Source organism: Orussus abietinus, unplaced genomic scaffold, assembly GCF_000612105.2.
Source record: "Orussus abietinus isolate OABI.00-Male unplaced genomic scaffold, Oabi_2.0 scaffold30, whole genome shotgun sequence".
Lineage (NCBI taxonomy): Eukaryota > Metazoa > Arthropoda > Insecta > Hymenoptera > Orussidae > Orussus > Orussus abietinus.
The window spans coordinates 368734-381646 of record NW_019394276.1 but is presented as its reverse complement, the minus strand read 5'-3'; the positions used below and the strand labels follow the sequence as shown (position 1 = coordinate 381646).

General features: G+C 55.1%; 1 protein-coding gene across 1 annotated transcript in view; it reads left to right on the top strand.

The window, feature by feature from the left end:
- Nucleotides 1–12913, top strand: part of LOC105701717 (MKL/myocardin-like protein 2) — a 101946-nt gene that overhangs the window by 62270 nt on the left and 26763 nt on the right. Inside the window, exons 2-4 of the mRNA XM_012428693.1 lie at nucleotides 3633–3733; nucleotides 3818–4074; nucleotides 4486–4667. Coding sequence (XP_012284116.1) covers nucleotides 3633–3733; nucleotides 3818–4074; nucleotides 4486–4667 — 540 coding nt within the window. The remainder of the gene's footprint in view (nucleotides 1–3632; nucleotides 3734–3817; nucleotides 4075–4485; nucleotides 4668–12913) is intronic.

Here is a 12913-nt window from a genome sequence, read left to right as displayed (position 1 = left end):
CTCGTCGTTTCCGCGCGATAAATCTCCGCTAACGTCTGGGAATAGGAGGCGCGTTCTCTAGACGACCCTCCGGCCATATTCCCACGACCGTCAGGAAGAGATGAAGACGTCGAATTGTCGAGAAAGCGGGCTCGATATCACTCGGCGCGACCGATAAGGCGACGCCCATGTCGCGAGTCGAGGTACATTGGGCCCGTAGGACCCAAGTTGGGCCCTATCGGGGCACAGTTTCCTTGGGACGATTCGGGGGGACTTACAATGCGAGTCCAGGCTCGGGGAAGGAAGGTTGCATCGAAGCATCCTTTCTTCGGGCGAGGTGTGTACTCGGGGCCCGCTAAAGAAAAGGCCCCGGCCTCTGTCCGGTGCGTGGACATCGTACTAGGGTATATAGGCCCAAAGGCACAAAGCGCCGATTCCTCACGACCTACGACCTCACCTCTAATGAGCGGCAAAGCACGGCCATTGTGCGCGAGACCTGCTCTTCTGTTTCCCCGCTGCCCACTGCCCGCTGACCGGGGCCCTCCCTCCATTCATCCTCCTTGTACTCGGACACCGCGGGGCCCTATGGGCCCTATGGGCCCGTGAGAACCAGAAGGCGCTGCTCCGGGAATCAACTACCCGGTAATGAAACGGAATGCGATATCGGGCCCCAACGGGGCGGCGCCTTTCTCGCTCGCCTATCGAGAACCACCCACGACGCGCTCGACTGAATATTAGGAAAAAAATTCAACGCGTCCGTGGAAAAAGTCTTAAATAATTAATAGAACCCAGGGAGTCTTCCCCGAAGCCAGCGAGCACAATAATCCCAGGTGAACGCGATCGAAAATCGAGGCACCGCCAGGGGGAATCGAAATTAATCCGGCCATGGGGCATAGAAGACGAATTATCGTTCGTAACCCATTGTTTCGAAATCAATAGGACCCCGTCGATCTTCCGGGTCGCGACCCCAGACTCGGAAATGTTGAAGAATGGTACTCCTGACTCGGGGGTCGCCGGTGCATTATAGGGCCTTAATAAGCTCCATTCAAGTAGCGCTTGACGCCCACTTAATTACTCCCCGTGAAAGGGTAACCAACCCCGTTCGACACGATGCCGCGGCGATTCTTTGCGAAGCTCTTCTGCATCCATTCTTCGAGAGGCCCTTCGATTCCGAGGTCCTCGAGGTTGCAGGTCGGGGGCCCCAACATTCTTCAGCGTCGACTTCGAGATGGATGGCGAGGGAAATCCTTCGATATCGGCTTATTAAATATCTGGCCAGAGGTCAGTAGGGATGGCTTAAAATTTCCTTCCCTGGTGGGGCGAGATCGCGTCGGGCCTTAGGGCCCAACGGCAGGAGCGCAGGTTTTCGGGGCGAAAATCCGAGGGACCGGTCGCGAGGGGCCCGGCCGGTTCCCCGAAGTCGGAAAAAAGGGGTCCGCGGGTGCCCCGAAGAGATCCTTCGGAGGGGGCCGGGCCGGGCCCTGTCCTGGACATGCCGACGACATTCCCGAGGAGCCCCGCGCGGTTTTTCGCGGCTGTTCCCCCCGAAGAGTGACTCAGAGCCCGAGCAGACGTTAAACTCGACGTAAAACTCGAAACGCACACGCGAGGCCCGCTCGGGGCCTGTTTCGAGGGAGGAGGACCCACCCAGAGACGGAGGGGGGCTGATGCGCTCGAAAGGGGCCCGCGAGATTTATTTGCTCGGATTTCAACGGCGACCGGTGCCCCCCCCCCCCTGCTCCCGCGGAATGCATTTCGCATTCGGCCTCTTCCGCGGAATATGCCGCGGGTATTCCTCGTTTTTTCCGCACCGCCAGCTCTCTTTCGTTATTGTTTGCCGGGGGACGCTTTTTCTTGGGACCCGGAGAGTCCCTTGGGCCCTGGGACGGTCTCTTCGAGCCGGGCCCCGAGATGCCGCCTGGAAAAGCATCTCTCGTCGTCCTTGCGCTGCACGAGTCGAAATTTCGACTTTCATTTTTTTTTCTTTTTTTTTTTTTACAACAAATTATCCACGGTTCCGGTAATCGATTTCTATCGTCGAGTCCTCGATCGAGTCGTTCCCATCGAACGTCCTTACTTCCCGGCCTATCCCAACCGCAGCCTCCGATCTACGACCTAGAGATGCGGATCTTGATGAATCGTCCCCGGAGTCATCGAATCGGCGTTATTAGGCGTCGTCGCGGGTGCTTTTTGTCCTACTCTCCTCGTTCAACTCGCGGCCATAAGTTAACTAATGTGCCCAAGAGGCCTGCCATGGATCTCGCATCGACGAACCCCTGGATTTATGTTCGCGAATGATTCTCCGGTTGATTTACAACGACGCGATCTCTGCGAGAGCATACTGATTGACCATTTACCCCTTGTCCCCCCCGCCCATTTTTCTCCTCTCTCCCTTTCTCCCTGTACCAAGGCTATGGAGAGCGCTCGCATAATTTGCCGAGTTGAGGTTAGACCACCTCCGACGGGCGACGTCGCGACGTCAGGAATAAAAATCGTTGAGATTTTTTGGCTAACCCGTTGGGTACCCTCGTCGATTATTTCGGAACTTCGGGGGTGTTGGGAGACAGGGGGAACTCGGAAGTCCGAGAAAAGTGCGGCGGATTTCGGCGAGCGAGAGGTCCCTCGGGAGTCCCTCCGGTCGGGCCCCGTCGGGCCCCGTCGGACCTCATCGGTCCCCGCGCGATCTCGAAGGCAGGGCACGCGTCTCGCCCGCTCCGGGAATGCCGTCGTAACGAGGTCCCCGTCCTACGGGTCTGCTCGGCTTAACTTTTAACTCTTTACTTTGCCAATGTCCGAGGTGATCCCCCTGGAGGAGGACACCGTGCCCCTCCCCTCGGCGGGCCCCGACCGAGATGCCGAGAGCAGGACCCCGACGTTTAAATTAGAGAGGGAATCCCGCGGAATGCGCCGAAGAAATCGGGCCCCGGCATTCCGCGAGTCGCGGGTTTCCGACGCAGGCCCAATGGGGGCCCACGGGGCCCGGCGGGTACCAACGGTGATTGGACGCCATTAGGCCTTACGGGGAAGAAATGACTTTTGCGCTCCTCCCGGAATGCCCCGGGCCCGGAGCCGGAACTCCCCGGAGAGGGGAGGCGACATCGAAAAAGAAGAACCCGCGGCTCATTTTTCACTCCGGGGACACCGGGTCCAGAGGGAACGGGCCCCGACTCGGGATACCCCGAGGCACGGGAACGCGCGAAACTTTTCGACCTGCGAAGCTACCTCGTCCCTGAAGAGGAGCGAGACTTTCTGGCAGGGAAATTAATTGCGTACCCGAAGAACCCCTCGAAGTACCCCGTTTCGAGAGGCCCGGAAGGCGAAGAGGGACTCGTTACTCCGGGACAAAATTCGAGGATCTCTCGTGGACCGGAAATGGCCTCTTCAGGGTTTCAGCCACTTCTTCGGACGCGGCTGCGATCCTCCTTCGGTTCCCCGGGTCTCTCGTTCCCGAAGGAACGAGCACCTCTTCGGCGTCCGAGGGTCGGTGCTTCTTTTCCTCTTTTCTTTTCGAAACAAAGGGACGGTTCCTCGGCGCCGACGCGTCGAGTTAAGTCCCTCCTCGGGGTGGAGCCTCTACTCGGTCCTAAGCGAAATTTGGGGGTCTGACTGCGTCGTCCTTTAATCTTTCTCATCATTCCTCTGTTTACTTACAGAGTCTGGCCACAGGTTGGACAACGGCTCTCCGTTTTGGCGGATTCAGCTCGACCAGGACCTTCTGGACACTATCAGCGCCATTTACCCCGATTGGTTTAAGGTGAGATTACCGATTTAAGGCTGCCTTGAATTTTTTTCAGGAGATTTTGAAAAATAAAATCGACGGTCGCTTTTGACGTTGCAGGACTACACGAGCACCAGGGCCTCGACGTCTTCCTCGGGTTCGTCGGGCAGCCCGGCGACCGGTGGTACCACTGGTACCACGACGGGATCGACCGGTACCAACGGTACCACGGGTACCTCCGGTACCCTTAGGCAAGGACACAGGTCCTCCAGGACCGAGGCCAGATCCAAGACCAAAGGTAAAAGGACCGAGGCCTTCAAGAATAAGGAGAGTCACAAGTCCGAGAGGAAGGACAAGCGTGACTTCAAGGAGGACAGGTGCGCGATCTCGAGCGTCCATCTTTAACTATAATCCTCTCGGTTAAGTCCCGTTCCAGCCGGCGATTCCTGCCCGGAACGTCCGCTCCGCCTCGAATGCTCCGCTCCGTTTTACGCGCTCTTCGGCATCCTCGCCCGGTAGTTAAAAAAAAAAAAAACAAAAAGAAGAAGAAGCAGAGCGTTATCTGGTCGCGCGCGTTTCGGCGCCCTCTCTCTTCGGGTTCCTCGGGCCGCTCTTTTTCCGCGTGGCGTGATCTCACGCCCGTGAAATCCGCGGAACCGGCGAAAATTGACTCGTCTTCCCAGCAAAAAGCCGGGCCCGGTCGCCTCGAGCGTTGGTTGCTCCTTTTGCCCCGTCCGCCGCGTGAAAGATTAATTTCCAAAATGTAACCTCCGGGTGCCCGCTTCCAGGGAGGTTCCTGGACACGGGAAGAAGACCTCGAAGACGTTGACGCAGAGGGTTGACAAGTTCAACGAGAAGCCGAAGCAGGGCTCGCCGTCGCCCCCGGGTATGGCGGAGGGCAACCGATCGCCGCCCAAGGCGGAAGTCGACGAGTCGCCTCTTCAGCACGCCATGGACCGCAACAAAGAATGTGAGTTTTTTCCCTTTTTCATCTTCTCATTCCCTCGTCCACCCTGCAACAAATACCACCTAGATGCGCCTAAACTCTAAGATATTACAGATTTCGCAAATTTCCCAATATTCGCAATCATGGCAATATTCGCAAATTTCGGGAATTTTGCAAATTTCCTCGGCAACACCTTAAAGGTCCCCAACACATTGTTAGTAAACCGTGCTACGCAGTCTCTGCCCGTAATCAACGTTTCCGTTAATCGACATTCCCTTCCGTCGTTTCTCGTCGCGCCGATAGCGAAGGAAGCAGTCCGTCCGGAATAACGAATGCAAAGTGTCGATTAACGGGCCCATTGCGACCGTTTCCGGTCGTGGCCCAACGGGCCCCGCACTGCAGCTGCAGTTGCACTTGCCAGGGTCTCTCCACACCTTGAAGCGACGCATCCGAGGGTAGAAGTCGGCCCAGAAGCTTGGTTAAGTGAATTCCCGGTTTTTGCGAGCCGCAGGTTCGGGGCCTTAAGGCCCATTTCCCAGTCAGCCTCGGGAGGAGCCAAAATACGCCTCCTCCCTTAACTTCTTACTCCGGCATGTCGAAAGAGGGAGAGAGAGAAAGAGCCAGAGAAAGGAGACCGGCCGTGTGCGTGGACGCACGTGAAAATGCCTACGCGCGTGCACACACGCGATCTGCAAGAGGCGTGTCTATTTATAACGATGATATCACCGCCGATTACCTACGCTTTTGCGTGGACAATCGCGAGCGAGAGACCCCGAAGGGCCCCCTTTTTCTCCTTTTTTTACAAAGCCAGCAAATGACCCCCTTTCCGATTTTTCTCATGGTCCTTTTTACCTTCTAATTTATCTTAGCGCGGGTTACTATGTATAATTTAATGTTTAAGAATTAAAAAAAAAAAAGTCGGTGATGCGTCAAAAAAATTGATATGCATATATCTCAGGGGGGTGCGCAGTGGACGCCGGACTACCTTCGCTTTCCGCTCGCAGCGCGTCAGATTTCGATTCCGTTATAACGCCGCGTTTCGCCCGCACTTGCGGTAATCGATTCCTTAATCGATTCGATCGATCGATCGGCTGACTAGGTCGGCAACGAGCTGCGAGATCCGTCGATTAAGGCTTCCCTTAACGGACCGCGCGCGAACTATCGTCGAAACGAGGACCGGCGGCCATTTTGGTACCGCATCCCAGTTTCTTTAATATCGAAAAGAACGCCCGAGGGAAATTCCTCCGGCCCTGGAGAGATTGACGCGAAGTGCGCTCATAAAGGGAGTCTCGAAGTACACACCGTAACGACTTTTAATTAATTAAGGGCAAAGCGAGGAAAAAGAGGGGAGGGCCCGCCATTACTCGGCGCGTTACTCGAGAATCATTAAACGGAGCGGAGCGTTTCCGCCGTAAAGTGGGTTTTTCGGATCTATCGGTCGACATCGACGAGTCGGGGCCCGGGATATCGATCTAATCGGGGCCCGATCGGGGCCCGAATCGATGATCGAATCGAGAGGGTCGACGGCCGGTTCTCGGCTGAAAAACCGGTGCTGAAAATGATCGTGGGGGCGCGTGGCTCGACGGGGTGTTATAAAACACCGTGTTACGCGCGTGGGCCGTAAGTGGGCCCGCTCGCGCGCGCGTGCGGCTCGTCCGTGTGGGACCGGCCGCAGGCGCGCCGGCGCGAGTCTCTCCCCGCGCGGGTCGGCCGTTTCGCGTGTGCTCGGATATGTAGGAACGCCGATTTCAATGCGTTATACGCGCCGACGCGGGGCTTCGATTCGACATATCTCGATCCGGTTCGCCCACGGGCCCGCGGGCCCGTCGGGGTATGAATATGCAACGATAACGCGCCATTTATTTATATCGATGACGCACCGGCCGCCGCCGGAAAGGGTTGAGCCAAACCGGGACGGAAAGGGACCGGTCAAGGGGTTTCGGCTCTTATCCAGACTGCGTTACTATCGGACTCTCCTGACGTCCCCTTACGTTTTTGCGGTCGTTCAGAAGATAGGCAGAATGGTTCACTCGCCTAGAAGACGAATCCGTGTCGAGCCGCCGGAAATTCGAGTCAGGTCGGCCCTGGGGCGACCTCAAAGTCGCAAGGTGGAGGAACTCGAAGACGGCGCCTGGCCGACTAGCAGCCGCGCGGCGGCCCTTCGCCCCGTTCCTCTCGGGTGCCGGAGCCGCGATCAGGTGCTCGGCAGTCGAGAAACGATTCGGCTTCCTATCTAGGGACGAGACACGGGGGTCGCAGGGAACGAGGGGAAGGAAGGCCACTGGGCCCGCTGACGTTCGCTTCTCGCACCAGGTGGCCGACCGATTTGCCCCGACCACAATGGCGCGTGGGTCGAGGAATTGTCGTGTGTGGGGTTTATTTATCGTCACGGTGACGAAACCGAGAATCGCGAGGGCCACCTCCCGCTCGCCTTACGTCACTACCGTTTCCGGTCGCGGTCCTCCCGGGTTTCACGAGTTTTTCCCGAACTGTCTCTAGGCGAAGACCCGAGTTCCACTTTCCTGGGCGACGCTTTTCGGGACCACTTCGCGCCACCTCGATAGCTCTCTACTTTTAAAGATCGACTCTTTGTCGCTATTGACCGTGAAAACGATTATCCTCGCGCGGAAGGAAGAGCATCAGAGGATGTCCCGTTCGACTCGCTACGTGCGGCTGTCGGTAGAATCGATTCTAGACAATCGATTATTAGTTAGCACTCGGTCACTTGAGTTCCTTGGCTCGATTCCTCCCCTCGGCCGGCGGTCGGTCGCTCCTGAATACAAATCGGTCCGACTTCCTTCCTCTCATCGACGCTTTCCGCCACCGTGGCCTAGCGCCGATGAATGTCAATTCGGCATCCCGTTCCGTCCGACCCGCCGACATAACCTCGAAATCGCCGCTCGCGAAAAAATCCCCTCCGAATATTGCCTCGAAAATTTTCGAGGCAATCGGAGGCGCGCTCGTCCCCCTATAAATTCGACGGTCGTGTCTCGCCGGGACTACTTTTCTTTCTACTAGAAACTATCTTTCTTTTTTTTTCTCTCTCTATCTCCTTTGCGGCCAAGCCGAAAGATGGCGATTTCTCGTTCTAGACATGTAAGATGGAATTAGGTTGAGCACTTCGCCAACTCGTATCGGCCGAGTATCTCTCGGAGGATCGTGAGGCGAATTTGCCGATGCGCCGCACAAAAGCTAAAGGTCGACTGGGAGAGACCGCGGGTCCTGTTGTGCAAGGACCCCCCGCGAAATGTACTTTGTCAGCTTAGCATTCCGTCCGGTCCTGATTAAACTTTCTCCCATGACCGTCGTTTATTAAGCGACAATCCCGAGTGATCTTGACGCGGTTGGGAAATAACGCCGGACGGTAAATATTGTTCTCCGCGATGCCCACCCCCTTCTTGGAACGATGTCACGAGGTGGGACGGCGTTTCGCAAGTTATCGCGATAGCGGGGGGAATTAATAATCGGCGTCCTAGTTATTAACGACCGGACGATGTTTCTCGAGGAAAAGTTTCTGAAAAATTATTAAAAAAAAAAAAGAAAAAGAAAACTCGATCAAACCCCCGGGTAACGATTTTTCCTGCGTCGGATTTTTCGGAACGATCGTTGTCGAGGGCTCTGCGCGCTGCCGCGAAGGGGGCCCCTCGGGCCCCTCGGGCCCCGAAAAGCGGCCGCCATAAATTCCATTTTCACGCGTGTCACATCGCGGTGCCACCACGAAGAGGACCTACCGGCTCGTAAACCTTGGCAGCCATTCTTCTTCGCGTTGTATATTTCGAGAGTTACGCCTCCGGGTTGGAGGTTGCGCGCTCGCGCTTACAAGCGCACCTACACGCTTGCACCGTGGAAATAATTACCGTGCACGCGTCGAAGGTAATTGCGTCTTCGCGACGTTAATCGAGCGGGGAATATTCGATAATTTCTCGGTACTTTCTCGGCCCCTTCGTTTCCCGGGACCAAGATGGCGGCCGGGCCCTCGAGAGCCCGGTGGCGCGCGCCTCGAAAATTGCGCAACGACCTCGCGATTCGAGCGAGATAAATGACTAATTGCTAATTAGGGCCCGACTGACCCCCCAGGGCCGTGGGCCCACCCGGCGAGAAATTTAATCGCGCCTCCGGATTTTCCCCCGGACTCGCAATTTTCGCCCTAATGGCGGCCTTTCGGCAATTAGTCAGCTCCGCCGACACTCGCCGCCGTTACTCCGGCAATTAGCCTGCCGACTTAATCGCCGTCTTTCCTCTCTCTTCCTCCCTCTTCCTCTCCCTCCCTCCCTCTTTTTCTCTCCGGAAGAGGGCGGTGGTCCTGCGTATCCACTTCCCTCCTGGCGCCGTTCTTAACGTCCTAATCTCGTCTGAAATTCGTCGCCCGTAAAAAAATTCAAGTCCCTCGTTTAGTTAATCACCGCTTGTGCCCTTTTTACGATAAATCAACCAGTCGGCCTCTCTCGTCGTTGCTTCGAGTAGGTAGTTACAACGACAATTAGCCCAGCGACATAATCGTCGAGTTTGCTTGTCGGAAGAAGTCGGCGGACATGTTTCGTTCCGCTGCAGCGCACCCTGCTCCTTATCATTACCCCCTTATCAATGCTCTCTCTCTCTATTTTCATACTTCTAATCGCTTACATATTTTTCTACATTTTTGTCTGACCTGGTTTCTCATACCGTCCAATAATTAGCTCTATCTCGTTACGCCCTGACTTACGGTCTTCAGTTTCAATTCGTACCTCATTTTGTAAGTATCCGAGAGCTTCCTCGAAGTGGCAGATATCACGACATGTCGATGTCTATAACGAAGTGTGACTGAATTATCGCGCGATTATCTTAATTAGCAAGGGGATTGTTTTGGCCCACGCACGTCCGATCTGCCCACGTCCTAACCATGGGTCCGGGTTCAAGGCACCTCCACCGCGTAAACTGGACTTGGCTCGCTTCTCGTATGACCGACTTTTGCTTATACATTATTCTAATACGTCACTAATACGTTTCCCCATACCTCGTATACGTAACACTGGATATGATATGTCCATCTAGAGGAAAAAGATTCATTGAAAGTAATTCATTGAATTATTTCTTCGCTACTACTCAAGGAAATATTCCTTTGGTTGAATGGCATTTTTTTCTCGGTGCATGTGTCCATGCACCTTAAGGGGTCCGAGACCAACATCTCGTCAACGATTAATATCCACATACCCATGACTCTTCCTACCGATTTTGCCGAAACTTTTAAAACGGTGCAAGGAATTTTTATTAAATTTTTATGCAGTTATAAAGGAAGGTATTACCATCTGGGTAATTATCGAAACAGGCCGCGGGTCGAAATTCATGTGGAGTGATAAATCTATGGAGATCCAGTGGGAGGTGGAGATGAAGAAATTTTCTGCGCGCGTATCGGGCCGACCTAACCTCCGTTTTCCCCGTGTAGGCTTAAGATTTTTCCCCGGGTGGCGAGGAATTAATCGCCGATGGAAACGAGAACGCGGAGGAGGATGTTTACCTCTGCTCGTGGAACCGGGATCGAGGCGAGTTTAGTGATAATGATGCGTGGTGACCAAGATGGCGGAGGCCAGGACGGTGTCCTTGGTTATGGCTTATGGTTACGGGTAGGTGTCAGCCACGCGGAAGATGGAAAAGCCGTTCTCCGAAGGCGTGTAGGCGAAATGTATCAAGGCTGATTTCGCGCAGGTTGTTTCCAATCTAAACGGTGGCGGCGAGTCTCGACCGCGTCGAGAAGGAATTTCGGAAAAGGCGGATTTTTCGTCCGCTCGTCTAAAGAAAGGATCGAGGATCATCGCGAGACCGATTATGTGGTTAAATTTACGCGGTAAACGGCCACTTAGGGACCGAGTTGAATTATCGTTCTTGATATACGTGGACATTCATAGTTTCGAGGTTTAAGAGGAAGGAAAGTGTCATGGCGGCGCGCGGGGCCTCGGCAAGCCACGCTCGTTCTAGGAACGCGTTTGTCATCCTGACAATTTGTCGGAACATCGCTTAGGGAGAAGCATTACGTGTGTTATTACGAGAGTCAGGACTTTTAGTTTCGGCGGGGGCGAGGAGAAAGAACGCGAACGCGGGGGAGGACGAAGGGCACGATTAGTGCCTTTCGCAACGTCCACCAGGGTCCCCAGAAAAGTCCCCAGATTCGGGCCTCGGAGATCTCGGAACTCTTTCGAAAGTCCGACCCACTCGCTGTGGATGACGTTACTCGGATATTGCGTCGGAAAACGCGCCACCGAGCCCCATGCAACAAGGCCCAAAACCCACCGACCGATTTGGGCCCGAAGATACCACTGGGCCCAAAACGCGAGAATAAAAATAAAATCGCGCGTTTTCGCAACGACCCGCCACGTGAGAAAATTCCTTGGGCCCCGACTTTCTCGAAAACGAGGTGCATATATTTCGGGGACATCTCGGTGTTCCCAGGGGGTACTTAAGTCTCCCCCTTTTAAGGCCCCAATCGATCACGAGCCGCGAGCCTTCGACGGGCCCCTTAACGAGAGTCCCTCGACATATCCCGATGATTTAAGGCGCCGCCATCTTGGCACGGGTGCATCATTTTCGTGAAACCCGGAAAAGGGTTTTGGGCCCGTCCCCCCTGCGGGACCGGCCGGGGCCCGCGTAATGACCCGACGACGCAGAAATTCGCAATTAACTTCTGGCGGGCACCGGTGGGCCCGAGAGCGTCGGCGTAATTGGTTTTGCAGAAAACTTTTACGTGTTTCCAAGGCATTTGCATAATGTGCGAGGTCGGCCGTGCGGGGCCCGATCGATCGGTTAATTTAAATACCGAGTGCGCACCGCGGCCGCCCTGGCCCAACGGGCCCCTCCGATCGTGCGCCACTTCGGCACCCATTAGCTTGTAATTCTCCTTACTTATTGCTGGTAAATACCTGCCGGTTATTACGACGCGCCGCCGCATACATTTTCCTAATCAATTCGCGCCACTCCTTCCCGCCAACGTCGCGCTCCTTCCCCGGATCGTCGTTCGATCGGAGGATTCGTCATTCTCGAGCAAAATGGTCGATAGGGCCCAAAATCGATCCCCTCGAATCCTCGTAAAATCCTCGAATCGATCGCATTTCGACCGAGTGTATTTCATCCCGCGACTTTGATGGGATTTTCTGGGGAGACGATAGATAAGGCCCGATTGAGAATGGGCCCCGAGGCCCCTTTTCTCTCGCCAGCTCCCTCGAGAACAAACCGCGCTTCTTACACCCACGGGCCCCGAATTTCACGAAGGGCCCCTCGGAATGCGTCGGCATCTCAGGCCCCTTCCTCTGGGCCCGACGCAAAACGGCCCAGGTCAGGGGTCGGCCCTGGGGCCCTCGCGTACCCTGTCATGCGATATGTTGCTCGTACGTTATGACACTCCACGTCAGGATGCGCGCTCCTTCACCGGGGACCATAACGTGTCTTGCCTCGAAATTTCGCCCGGGCCGAAATTTGGAAATTCCGTCAGCCAACGACGTTAACCGCCGTTCTTTATCGCTCCTCGTTCATATTTTACAGTACATATTTTCGCCGCACAATGAGCCGTAGCGAGATTCGCCGTTCAATTTTCGCCCCCCCCCCCCCCATTTTTTTTTCGAGAAAATTTCGAGTCTTTCAAGAAATTCGATTTTACGCCGCGTCGAGTTCCGGGAGTCGGCGGGGTCGATCGAAATATCGCGTCGGGGCCCGATGGGCCTCACTCGCGGGGAAGGCGGAAGGACGAGGACGCGAAAAGGGAGGTCGTTCGCCATCCTCGATCCCGCGGCTTTACGAGGCTGCTTTACAACCTCTCGTGCACGGGACAGAGGGGGAGAGCGGCATAACATTGTGTCGTGATTATGTATCGTCATCGCATAATGCGATTTGACGCAGGTGGTCCGGGCCCCGGGAGGTATTAAGGCCCTATCGCGCCGCCCGGCGATAACCAACGCCGATTCCGAAACCTTCGCGTTTTATCTCCGAATTCCTTCATTTACGCCCTTCCGACGTTATTTCGACTGGACGGTATCAAAACTCAATTAGTCCCCTCCCTAAAAAAACGGGCCCCACAAGATCTCAACTTGTCACCAACATCCTCGATAAGCAAGAGAAAGCAAGAAAAAGTCATGCGCACAGTAGGAGCATTTAAATTCCCCGCCATTGAGACCCACCTGTCCCAATTTCCTCCAGGGCCTTACGGGCCCAATTCAATCCTAGGTTCAAATCAACCCTGAATTTCAGATTCGAAGAAGCCATTGAATTCCCACTTTCGAGGAAATTCTCGCCTCTCGTTGTCCCAG